Source organism: Etheostoma cragini, chromosome 4, assembly GCF_013103735.1.
Source record: "Etheostoma cragini isolate CJK2018 chromosome 4, CSU_Ecrag_1.0, whole genome shotgun sequence".
Classification (NCBI taxonomy): Eukaryota; Metazoa; Chordata; class Actinopteri; order Perciformes; family Percidae; genus Etheostoma; species Etheostoma cragini.
Genome location: NC_048410.1, coordinates 28606631 through 28619764, shown reverse-complemented (window position 1 = coordinate 28619764; position 13134 = coordinate 28606631). Strand labels below are relative to the sequence as shown.

The window sequence follows — 13134 nt, the reverse complement described above, 5'->3', positions numbered from 1 at the left end:
ACAACATGAAGACAACATGAGGACAACATGAAGGCAACATGAAGACAACATGAGGACAACATGAAGACAACATGAGGACAACATGAAGGCAACATGAAGACAACACGAAGACAACATGAGGGCAACATGAGGACAACATGAAGACAACATGAGGGCAACATGAGGACAACATGAAGACAACATGAAGACAACATGAAGACAACATGAGGGCAACATGAGGACAACATGAAGACAACATGAGGACAACATGAGGGTCAAACGGTCCAGCATGATGGACTCTGTCCTTGACGCAATGCATCGGTCGTCAGACAGGTGGAGCTCTCGGTCCATCTCCACCCAGCAGCAGCATGGCATCGCTATTTCTAAGGTTTTTTTTCCCTTCTCCTCCCGCTCGGGATACAGACCGCTATTCTCAGAGCCCCAGAGCCACAATCGAACAACTGTGGCCTCATAAAAACAACTGCAAGCAGCGACACGGACCCACGTTTCCAGGGGAAAGATTGAATGGACTGCGCGCACATTTGGACATAGATCCGCGTCCCGGCGCATCCAGTAAGTCAAACAACAACACAACTTTTTCTTTCTTTCTTTTTTTAACAGAGATACAGGTTGCTGTCGGACTAGTAGTTCATATTTTGTGTGCATCTTTCCTCTCAGAATCTGCTCTGAATATTACTGCCTGTCTATCCTTGTTCTGATGCAATGCCAAATAACCCAGCTTGGGTTTTAAAAGATTTAAAAGAGTTTTTTTCTGGGTGTTTCACCGAGATCAGCTGTGTTTACACCCGGATTAAGTGCTGGTCCTCGATGGGATTCAGTAGTAGGCTAGCCTGCAGTTGAAGGCTAATTCATTCATTCATTTAACATTCAAATTATTTAATGTTGTACTTTGTGAAAGCAACGTGATGGTATATAATCTACTGTAATTTAGGCAGTAGATTATAGAAGTGAAATGGAGTCATGGGTTTCCCTGCACATCACCTCTTTAATGTAAAAGAGTTTGCAGTAAAATGCCATTTTATCCCTATTTACATCTTATTTTGGGGACAGAATGTCAAATGTGGCATGGACATTTGCATATACGTACAGTATATTTCAACGTTTGGAGGTTCTACTTTAAATAGACACAGCCCTTTACGTTTTTGACACATTGATTATTCAATCATTATCTTTTATTTAGTTAAATAGTCCCACTTAGTGACATATGTGATGAGAAACAAAATAAGTAAGATATCCCCCTTGTTTCAGTGTGAGATCCAGATTTATTGTTAGTTATTCTGTGTGCATACAAGACTTTGGGAGATTTAGCCTGGTGTGAGAAGCAAACCAAGTTGCCTGAAAACTGGCAACTGGGTCTAGATTCAGAAAACAGCTTCTTTCCAACTGCAGCCAAAACACATAACTCCCCTTGCTAGGCCCCCCCCACCCAACCCCCTGGCAACAAATTCCCACATAACTACCCTGTGTGGCTCTGCAGGCACTGGACCGAACTTGAACTGGACTTGCTCGCACTGGTACATCAACCATTGTACTTTTTGCACTAGCATGCTGTACCTTGATAATTACCACCAATACTGTTGCATAGCAACCTATCTATCTATCTATCTACACTGTAAACCTTTAATGTAAATTTACAGCTAAAATCTCACAGTATCTTCCTGTTTTGATATTATACAGGATCATACTGTAAGTGGCAATGCATTCTGGGAGAAAATAATATTGCAGCACTATCTGCAGAATCTTGCAGATTACAGGTATTTACTGTTAATTGCAGTGCAGTGGAGTCTTAAATAGTATACTACAGTATGCTTAGTGTAAATAAATAGTAGTTTACTGGGGAAGCCGCTACCAGTATATTACTGTAAATTTACAGTGAAAAGTTTTACAGTCTATCTATCTATCTATCTATCTATCTAATTTGAGTGAACAGAGAGAGAAGATAACCCAACCAGGGAATGTTAAATGTTAGTGTTGATATTATTTTAAGGAGGTGAGCCTCTCGTCTATCAGCCCTGCATCCCTGATCATATTTGGCAGCCTAATCCATGCTTTACAGCTGCTACCTGCTGAAGTGACACATTTAAGTGCCTGTGGGACTTGCCTCAGGCTTTAACTGCAGCTCAGGAAGGAGCTCAGTTGGCAAAGTTGTTTGCTGCTGGGAACTTCACCCCATTTGACACAAGCTGGATACATGGAAGCAGCCAAGCGCTCTGTGACATCATGACTGAGGTGGGATTCCACGTGATACTGACCACTGTCCTGTCTGGCGTCCTGCTGGTGGCCGTGATGGCATTGCTTTGCTACTTTTGCTGCAGACTGGCTGGTTCCCTGCCCCTGGGTGGACCTGGTCGCTTTTAATGAGCGCTGACGCGTCCGAGGAACCGTAAGCAACACGCCACAGGCATGTCATCTTTGATTAATACTGAACCCTGTTATCATATGAACTCCTTCCTGGCTGGAGTTTTGTTTTCGTTCAGACTTGTCTGTTTTTCAGAAACCAGATGGAGCCCGGCACAGTTCCCAGTCTGAGCAAGTTTGACAAACTTGTCTTTATAAGCCGTTTTACTATAGTCAGTACAAAAAGGACTCCAAAGGTGTTGGAGTCATGTGCTGTTGTAGTCTGTGTGTTGTGTGCAATAATGCTGTACTTATCCTGCAAATTGGAACATAATGGTTGTAAAGATGTCTGCCCACAACCTTGTCCATACTTAAAAAGTCAGAATTGAACAGGTGAATGATTATTTTTGCAATAAAAGTATGGTGAGTTTTTTTTTCTCTAATGGATTGACCTCTACGGGGTGGACGTGTCCAGTCAATTATTCGCTGTTACTGTAGGCTAATCGGCTTTGTTATGGCCCTTAAACCTCTCAGTGCTATGGAGCTCAATCCCATTAAAAGGACCTTGAGTGTAAGCACAGGGAGGAGGGTGTGAATAATTCCAGATGAAAGCCTGACTGGCCAGGACCCATACGGCCCCTGTTGTGACTACTTACATTCATAGGGAGGCCTCCAGCTTAACTTTACCAACCAATTCGGCTGCAAAGCCTGACGACCCCGGTACTTTTGTTTTACAAAGACCAGGTTACACATAACACATGAAAATATCTTTGATGACATGAAAACAGGCATTCTTCAGCCTTCTTTATTTAGAAAGCCTATGCGATAGATAGAGAGAGAGATAGATAGATAGATAGATAGTAGGGCTGCACGATTATGGCGAAAATGATAATCACGATTATTTTGATAAATATTGAGATCACGATTAATTATCACTAGTATTTGTTGATTTTAACCAAAACCTATTTTATTGTCACATAGGCTATTTATGACTGCTTTCACATCGATATTATGCTACATTTTTCTTATGTTGAAGTTGTATGTTGTAGAGACATACAGCTGCATTTACACATGTAAATGAAAATCTGAAATAAATAGCGTAGGATATATATATTTTTTTAAATGTATCTTTGAGAAAGCTCCTTCACTTGTTTTCCACAATAACTGATTTAAAGAGCTAGGGAGAGAAAGGGAGTGCTACTCACAGAGAGACGGCTGACTCATCATTGATGGGTCCAGCACGGGTCAAATGGGGGTCAGCGCAGTTACACACGTCGTGTGTATGAAATGTCTGTATCGTCACTGCGCTGCATTTTGATGAACTATGATATTTTGGCCATGGGTCACATCTCTTGAAGGTCCAGCAGGCTCCTTCTCACACGCTATTACTCTACAAACTGAAGTTAGTTGCATTCAATAACTATTTTATTTTTTGCCGTGGCCGCCGCGATAGCAGAGTTACCCGCGGAAACACTGGTACAAATACAGGTTTGCCCCTCATAATTAACATTATACATCTGTGTACAACATTTGTTCACAAAAAAGTGTGGACCGGCGACGCAGCTTTACAAAAGAAATGGGTCATATAACGTAAAAGTAAACCATATCGATATAAACAACTTTGCAGCGGATGCAAGGATGTTAGGTCCTAGAGCAAAAATATTACTCACGCCCTAGAGCCCCTTGAGCTAACAGACGCTAACTAGCACCCTAGAGCCCTGTGAGCTAACAGACGCTAACAAGCCCCCTAGAGCCCTGTGAGCTAACAGACGCTAACTATCACCCCAGAGCCCTGTGAGCTAACAGACGCTAACTAGCACCCTACAGCCCTGTGAGCTAACAGACACTAACTAGCACCCTACAGCCCTGTGAGCTAACAGACACTAACTAGCACCCTAGAGCCCTGTGAGCTAACAGACGCTAACTAGCACCCTAGAGCCCTGTGAGCCAACAGACGCTAACTAGTACCCTACAGCGCTGTGAGCTAACAGACGCTTACAAGCACCGACTAGCACTGGTCGCGACTGTTGTCTGAAAAACACAGACGGGACAAAATGTTGCATTTACTGGTAAACTGGTAAACCTTGAGACCGACGTATAACCAACTGCTATCTGTTGAAGTTTCCTCCCGTTACTCTGTCCTCTGCGATTAAAATTTGTTCAATTGTGCAGCCCTAATAGATAGATGGAAAGAAAGATAGATAGATAGAGAGAGAGTGTCAAGTAAGTTGAGATCATGACACTCTGACTACAGGGTCTGAGGGGACAAATGTAAACACAGAGCTCATCAGGGTTTAAGGGTAGGCCTACTTTCCAACTGAATAACATAAATGAGTATAATCCTTAAGGTAACCAATACAAAATTAATAAGTACTTTTCAACTGATTACGTAGAGTACAATATGTGATATGTTACAATGTAACAATTACCATGTAATCAACTTAAAGTGGTAACTATTACTGTAAAACAGAATGAAGGACATTATGATTTTTAAAAGGGATTATTAAGTGATTATGAGAGCATGTGAACATGATGTATGTGAGAGGAGGTAAGTGGAAAAAACATGTTGAAATACGCCAGGGAGGAGATGAGTGTAAGCTTCCAATAACAATATGCGCGCCTATGAGAAAATAGGAAAAATAGGTGTATGTGGTACACAGATGAGTTTTTGTGTGTGTGGCTGATATGAGGCGTAAACAGGCGAAGATTGGGGTTATTTCCTTGGCAGTTCTCGGAGGGAGTTGGACTGGACAGGACAGCCTGAACTAGAAAAGAGCTGGGATTTGAACAACAAAACAGCAAAAAAAAATCTTCAGAAATCATCTTCAGTGGTATTGCGGGACAGAAGCCATGTCCCGTCTTCTTTGTGGTGCTGTCATCAGTTGGATGTAATCCAGGTCTCCTTGGTTCCTCAAACCATTGTTAAACCGAGGTCGCACAAATACCTCAATCTCCCTGTGAGGGACCCAGCAGTTAGCATGAGGAGTCACAAGAGAAATTCAAAAGTAAGAGTTTTTGCTTCCCAAAAATAGTAACAACAAAATAAAGATAAAGTTCTGGGACCTTAAAAGAGGTCAAATAATCAGACAATAACTAAGGCTTTGAACATAAGAGACTCAAAAAATACAATTGACCTCCTAACAAAGAAACAAAGGGGACTTATATATTGGCTGATCAGACCAATTTAAACAAACAGGGGGAGACATGCAATAACTGCAAACTAACTTCAGAAATAAATAATGACAAACCCACCTAAAAATGCATTCCAAATAACATATACTTTTACGTATCTTAACTCAACAAAAATTACTTTGTATACAATCTAAACCCCAGAATACCTACAGCGAGAATAAACCTACCCCCCAGGCGTATCAACCAGTGGTAGTGTCCAATTAGGCCACCTCCCCTATAAAGCTGCTCTTTCTGCAAGTGCCACCCCTTGTAAGCCATCAGACCTGAATCCCTCCCGGGTGTGGAATCCAACTGGTAAGCTCAAAAGAAAAGCCGGTTATGTAACAGCATGGCCATCCAAAAGTAACTAATAGCGTGCGCATGCTAAAAGATACTTTTGTCTAAATCAAATAAAGTATGATGCATGTGAAATGAAACAAGTGTCCTGTAAGTTATTTGTAACTGAATAAATGGTTGCAACAAACGAAGATGTATAAACAAACCTATCAACTAAACCTAAGGAAAAATATAAGTGCTGCTCTTAAGCTGGTTGTGTGGCCATGGCATCACACTCCCACTCCCAGTTTTATCTTTTCTCCAAAATACATCTTACACACAGCATTTAATTTGCTCTCTGCCTTTTTTGTTCATGAAAGTCAGCCCAATTATTTTCCCGGTCCGGTGCTTTTCTTTCATATTTATCAGGTCAGATTGTCCTTTCCCAGAAATGTCAGGAAAAGCAGCTCCTTTTATTTCTTAACAGGCTAGATGAGATTCCCACAGTCTGCAAAAGCAGAGAGCAAAGGTCAGCCAGGATTTTTACTTCTACACAGAATAAATACACAGATATAGATATAGATGGATAGAGCCGACAGACAGAACAATACACACGGGAATAAAGAATAAAAACACATAAGCTATGTGAAGGTCAGGCCACCAGAACGACTACAGACAGCTGTCACTGTAATAGAGTATGTAGTAAGTTAAGTAGTGCAAATGGAAGGTGATTAAAAAGCAAAACAGTGCAAGAATTATACAAATTGAAGATAAATATAGTAACAAAAAACAAACCGCCAGTAACTGACAAGCCAGAAAAAAGTGATTCAGAAGTAAAACCCCTTAGCTTCATCATTTCGGTTAAGGTCCCACATGACAAAGTGGATTTGCCAGTTCAACAGGACAAGCCTGTGACTTCTGTGTTTGGGTCACTTAGAGTACAAGGAGTGGATATTTGAAGCGGTAAAGCATGAGCAAATACTGAATAGAGCTGACAGAGTAAATATGCATTAAGCCAGTATGTCAGTGTGTGACAAGATGACACACACTTAATTACTAGTATGTGTGTGTGTTGGTTCTTCTCCCTCCAGCTGTGAGGCGACTGCACGCAGGCTTCCTCGGCTTCTCAAAGTGGCATGTTAAGGCTGTCTGGAGGAACGCGTCAGCCACACTGAGACGACAACATGAAGGTGACAGCCCTGCTCATCATATGCGCCTGTCTGATGCCGGGAAGTTTGGGAAAGCCAAAATTCCCAGGTAAGTTTGTTGCTGTCAGTCAGTTGCGGCGAAAAACAACATAACTACTACTAAATGTCTAGCTATCTGTAATGAAATGTTCAACACACGCTGTTGGGTTTTCATTTTGTTGGAGAATGTTCGGGATCCTTTGAAGGAAGTTTATGTTTACAACTAGATTTCCTGTGGCACCGCAAGGAAAATAACAGGAATTCAATTGTTTAAATACATTTTCTCAAAAAAAAAAAAAAAAAAAAAGGCCACCCGGCTGCTATCTGGAATGCAATGTTCAACACACACTGGAGGGTTTTCAAGCTTGTAGGTGAATGTTTGGGACCCTTTGAAGGAGGTTTATGTGTCCAAATAGATTTCCCGTGGCGGTGCTAGGAAAAAAAAGAAGGAATTTAGTTGTTTAAATACATTTTTTCTAAAAAATGGCCACCCGGCTGCTCTGTAGGAGATGGATGTGCATTTGTGGGGTAAAAACCTCTGCCGTCACATTTGATAAGAATAGGTGAACTTAATCAAATTTGTGGAATATGGATTCTAAACTTGTGGATTTGTAACTGCTTTAAGATTATTTGGTGACAATTAGAGCTGAAATGACTCAATATCCATATATTGTAATCATTTTAAAGAAAAAATGTTGACACATTTGCTGGTCCGAGCTTTTAAATGTGAGGATCCGATCCTTTTCTTTGTCATACATGATGGGAAACAGAATATCATAACTGACATTTTTCATTTTCTGACTAACCTCCCATTGTGGTAAGCAACCAGAATTTCTTATTTCCATACACAGAACAGGAGAAGGATCCCAAGTACTGGAACACATGGGCCCAGCGGACCCTGAAGAACGCTTTGACGCTGCAAAATCTCAATAAAAACAAAGCAAAGAATCTCATCCTCTTCCTCGGAGATGGTAAGCCACAAAATCATTTTGCAAATTATGAAATGTCCTTCAAAATAATGTGTAAATCCACTTAAAGCTGGAAGGTAACTTTACTGCAGAAGGATTCAAATTGCAGTTACCTCATCAGGAAAGACACTTTTCCCTTTTGACATTTTGAATAGATACAAGGATCCAGCAGAAAATGAATGGCATTTGTTTTTTTTTAGGTTTTCCACTGAAACATTTAATGATGATAGGGATTTAATAGCACAGATAGACAAACTAAACAACTCTGCCGCCACCAGATCACTGGCACACAAAAATGGTTACTCTCCATCTGGCATGTGCTCTCTGTTTGGACTATGGGCACAACATGACATTCTTGGGCACTGCTGCATGCACGATCATGTTGGTGTAGTTAGAGAGTCCCAGGCACCAACTTTGTCAAAAAAAAAAAATGTTGATGTGACACTACAGGGAATGATTACCTAACTGGAAAATGGTTTCCAGACATTGTCTACTTTTTACCGGGAAAATCCCATGATTCTGTTAAAGAAACGAGCCTCAGCTGCACATAGACCTTTTCCTGTGTGTTCCTTTAAGCTTCAGGTTTTGTGTTACGTACAGACTTTGATTATGCATGGCAGTCTCCAACGTTACTGTAAGCGAGCAAACTAGACCTGGGGCAAATCAAAACCGTTGTTTTTCATCCTGTGCACAAGAAAGATGTAGTGTCCTGCCAGACCAAACCGATAAAAAATCATGGAAAAGGATTATCCTTCATGTTACAGAGTAACTAAAGAGATCTTTCTTTGACCTTAAAAGTATCTGTTTTTGAAGTAATTCTGATCTAAGAATATATTTATATAACTGCAGTACATCTTGTTCTACCATGTCAAAGAAAGCAACTATATGTAGCACATTGAGCACAGCAGTGGATGAAAGTGTGTTTCTCATGCATGTGCAGTCGCTTTCTTTCCTGCCCTGAGGGAAATCTAATGCTGTCTAACGGTCGACCTGCTTTTGGTGCTTAGGGATGGGCGTTCCCACGGTGACGGCCGCTCGAATACTGAAGGGTCAGCTGAACGGACAGAGTGGAGAAGAGACGCAGCTGGAGATGGACAAGTTCCCTTTTGTGTCATTGGCCAAGGTCTGACTCGGTTATTATTATATTTGTATACAATATGGCACAGTGTATCGATCTCGCCGGGGCTATTAATGGCTTCCTGACAAGGCTGTGACTGGAATCAAGGTCGTTCATTGTATCACGTCCCACTGGCTGTGTATTATGTTACACATTTGATAAAAAGACTGCCAGAAATCATAGAGCAATTTGATTATTTATACCTCATGAATCATGGGAAACAATGGTCTTAAATTAACCATGTTGGTGATATTCTATATTTTTAATACTCCCAACTAATCCCATAAAAAGACTAAAACAAACAATTACTTCATCCTACTAATAAGTGCTGTCTGTGCAGCCAAAGCCTGATATAGTTTAATTTATGGTGCCATAAAACTATGGGCCAACTATTAAAAACACAATAGTTATTGAAGTGGGCATTTATAACTTGTCCTGAATACTGATTACAAATATAATTTTATCATGAGATTAAAAAGTAGCATCAATCAGATTGAAAGTGCAAAATGTGCTCATCTGTAAATACATGAGAAATAATATGGTTGACAAAACCAAATTATCCTCAACGGGGTTTAGAGGTTCGAGTCCGAGTCAAGGCTGAATCCAGGACAGGAAAAAAAGGTCTTCTGCATGACAGTATGAAGAAAATACATTTGGGTTCCTTTTTATTATCAACAAAATATTAATATCAACATAATAAAGACACCTGGACGTGGTTGAGACAAAAAAGCGCATTTGACAAGACCAGTGGCCGAGTCAGAGTCCAAATACTAGCGAGTATGAGACAAGTCCGAGACCATAGAAAAACGGACTCAAGTCCGGACTCGAGTCCAAGACCGGACTTGAGTACTACAGTCCTGGTATGCAATTTCAAACACAACCATTATCTAGGGAAATGAAAACCGTCCTGCTCTTATAGTGTAATAGTGCTGCAACTAACGATTATTTTCATTAGTGATTAATCACTTAGTCTATAGAATGGAATAAAATAGTAAAAGTTATTACTATTTCCCAAAGCCCAAGGTCAAGAATGTAAAATGCATGTTTAGTCTGAAAACCATCAAAAAACATTGATGCATGTTAATACGTGGCTGAAAATAGATAGATAGATATTTATTGATCCCAAAAAATGGGAAATTATGTAACACAGGCTTCAAACTACCGTGCCCAACTTTATACAGTATATAAACCATATGAATGTGGTACATATTGTAAATCTTCAAAAGGAACCAATGAAACTGAGGCTGAAAGCCACAGATGGGTTCAAGATAAAATATTGTTTTTGGTCTTTTTTGGGGATTTGCTTGAATTGATTACAAAGCCAGTTTTATCCTTTAACTCAGCATTTTGACATACTGCTAATGTAGGAGAAGCACCAGTCCAGTTGGAGACATGTCCAAACTAATTACATCAGGCAAACCCCCGATCCCGAGCCTATTAGAACAACTATCAATGATCCTGTTTGATATGTGAACTCTGCAGACGTACAACACTAACGCACAGGTGCCAGACAGTGCTGGCACCGCCACAGCTTACCTCTGCGGGGTCAAGGCCAATGAGGGCACGGTGGGCGTGAGTGCAGCTGCTGTCCGATCCCAGTGTAACAGCACACAGGGCAACGAGGTCACCTCCATCCTCAGATGGGCTAAGGAAGCAGGTAGAGTCACATTAATCCACATAAGTTTCTTTACAGACATTTCTTTGTCTACAGGAACGCAGAAATGTAATTTTCAGATGGTTGCAATCAATTTAATCACGATGCGTTTGATGTCCAAGGAAACCTTGTGGTTGTAGTTAAATGCTGTGTTTATGGGATGTGGAAATGCTCCCCGGGGTGTCTAGAGCGCTCAAAGAAAAGACTTTGAAGTGCTCTGGAAAGTCATGCTTTTTAAGACGTGTTTTTCCACTCTGCTTTTCCCCGTTTTTTGGCTCTTCTCCCTTTGAACTGAAGTTATCCTTAGAGCAGGTTGTATTGCAAGTTGTTTGTAGAGTTGTTACTACATATAAAACCATTGGCACATGGGTTTAAAAGTGGCTTCAATCTCAATGATCAGTTCAAAGCAGTATCCATAAAGCCATAACCAACATAAAGTCAAATGTGAACAAGGGTTTAAGGAAACGGGGGAACTCAGTAGGGTAACGTGGAAATAGTTTAATGTGTTTCTTGGCTTAATCGTTCAAACAGATTTTTTCCCTTCAAGGATACTGTGACAGTGTCAGGAATGGAGGACCCAAATGTAGAGAGGGGCAGGCAGGCGGAAGAGGGTTCAAAAGGGTTAATTTCCACAAAAGGCAAAACAGAGTCCAAGCAAAAAGACGAAATCTAAGAAACAGGGAAAAACTAAAACCGAAGTACTAGAAAAACTCAAGGGGAGGAAAACACACATGGAAAGCCATGGCGGGGAAGACGTCCAGTGGGGAAACAAGTAGGACAACTTGAGACGCTGGCAGGACAACTGACATGCACATATTGACAGGACAAACCTACAGGACTAAATGATTTGTCAGGAGACAAGGGAAGGACAGATATTAAATACACAAGGTAATGAGGTAACGAGAGACAGGTGACGAGAGGGCTGGGAACCAGGTGGAAAACATCAGGTAATCACAAGAGCGGGAAAACACAGGAAGTAGAACTAAAGACAGGATGAGACAAAAACACGACTTCAAAATAAAACAGGAAACAGAACAAACAGACACCCAGGGGAACACGAGACAACACAAGACAAAACACAAGACAGGACAACAGAACCAAAAAGGGGGCAAAGAACCCAAAACTAAACCCCAAACCACAACAGATACGGCATTATGTAATCTGTTTATTGTGGAACACAAGACACGGACAAGGGGTGTGGAGGATGGATTTTCAAAAGGCGGTGGTGGGGATGTAAAAGGAGAGGGACAGAGGGAGTGTGGGTTCAGGGGCCTCAGATAATAAGAAATCCAATCATTTCACAGGGAACACGGCGGGCAGCAGCTGACATCTGGCACAGAGCAAATAGAAATGTGAAAAGGGATTTTTATCAGGTCGTTTTACAAGACGGCCCCTGCTTGGGTTTTTTGCCTTTTAAAGTTTGACTTTTTACATCCAATTCAATTTTATTTATATAGCGCTAAATCACAACAACAGTTACATCACAGCGCTTTTCATAAAAGAGCAGGTCTAGACGATACTCTAGATTCTATTTACAGAAACCCAACAGTTCCCACCAAGAGCAAGCACTAGGCCACAGAGGCAAGGACAAGCCTCCTTTAAGAGGCAGAACCATGGCTCAGGGTGGGGGGGGGGATCTGCCTCGACCGGTTGGGGGCGAGACAAAGAGAGAAAGAGAAAGACAGACAGAGACAGAGAAGAGGCAGACTGGGATGTTTTCTCACGATTTACAAATTCTTAAACAAAATGTATTCTTATTTGTCACATACACACAAAGTACTGACATTTATTACTGCATTTGAACCCATCCTAAGTATTAGGAGCAGTGGACAGTATATATAGAGCATAGGGAGCAACCGGAGGATTTCACATTATTAAAGCAGGGGTCTTCAATGTTTTTTTAAGCCGAGGACCCCTTAACTGAAAGAGAGCTGGATCAAGGACCCCCTACTACATATATATATTGTATGGAATTAAGTTGCATATGAAACTGGGCCTACAACAACATTTGGGGCGACCTAAAGCCTTTATTCATATGCTTTTTTGCATAGAATCCCAAGCTATTTAAATAGCCTAATAATTGTTGACATGATTTCATAAATCACGTTTTAATGTTAAACATACATGTGGCACACATCTGTAGACGGTCTTAGTGACTGCCTTGACCCTTGACTATAGGCCAGTAAACAGTGGGGGTTTATTTTTGCTAATTTTAAGTTGAATTCATGTAAAAAATGTAAAAAAGGTCAAAAATGGACAATAACCTGGAGCCCCCCCACATTGACTCTGAGGACCCCCCAGTCCCCTTGTTGAAGATCCCTGGATTAAAGGATAGGTTCAGTCCGTCAATTTGTAAGCCTTTATTTGACAGGACAGGGAAGAGAGAGGGGGAACGACATGCAGCGGGGGGGGGGGGGGGGGGGG

At 41.1% G+C, this 13134-nt stretch overlaps 1 protein-coding gene across 2 annotated transcripts in view; it reads left to right on the top strand.

Annotated features, from left to right (window-relative positions):
• The first annotated feature begins 367 nt into the window (after window positions 1-367).
• Window positions 368-13134, top strand: part of alpl (alkaline phosphatase, biomineralization associated) — a 25123-nt gene continuing 12356 nt past the window's right edge. Inside the window, exons 1-5 of one of the 2 annotated variants that reach the window (XM_034870037.1) lie at window positions 368-552; window positions 6876-7041; window positions 7823-7942; window positions 8947-9062; window positions 10539-10713. In XM_034870037.1, the coding sequence (XP_034725928.1) occupies window positions 6969-7041; window positions 7823-7942; window positions 8947-9062; window positions 10539-10713 (484 nt within the window). In that variant the 5' untranslated portion in view covers window positions 368-552; window positions 6876-6968. Of the gene's footprint in view, window positions 553-2100; window positions 2395-6875; window positions 7042-7822; window positions 7943-8946; window positions 9063-10538; window positions 10714-13134 lie in introns of those variants that run through there. The other variant, XM_034870038.1, reaches the window with a different exon arrangement.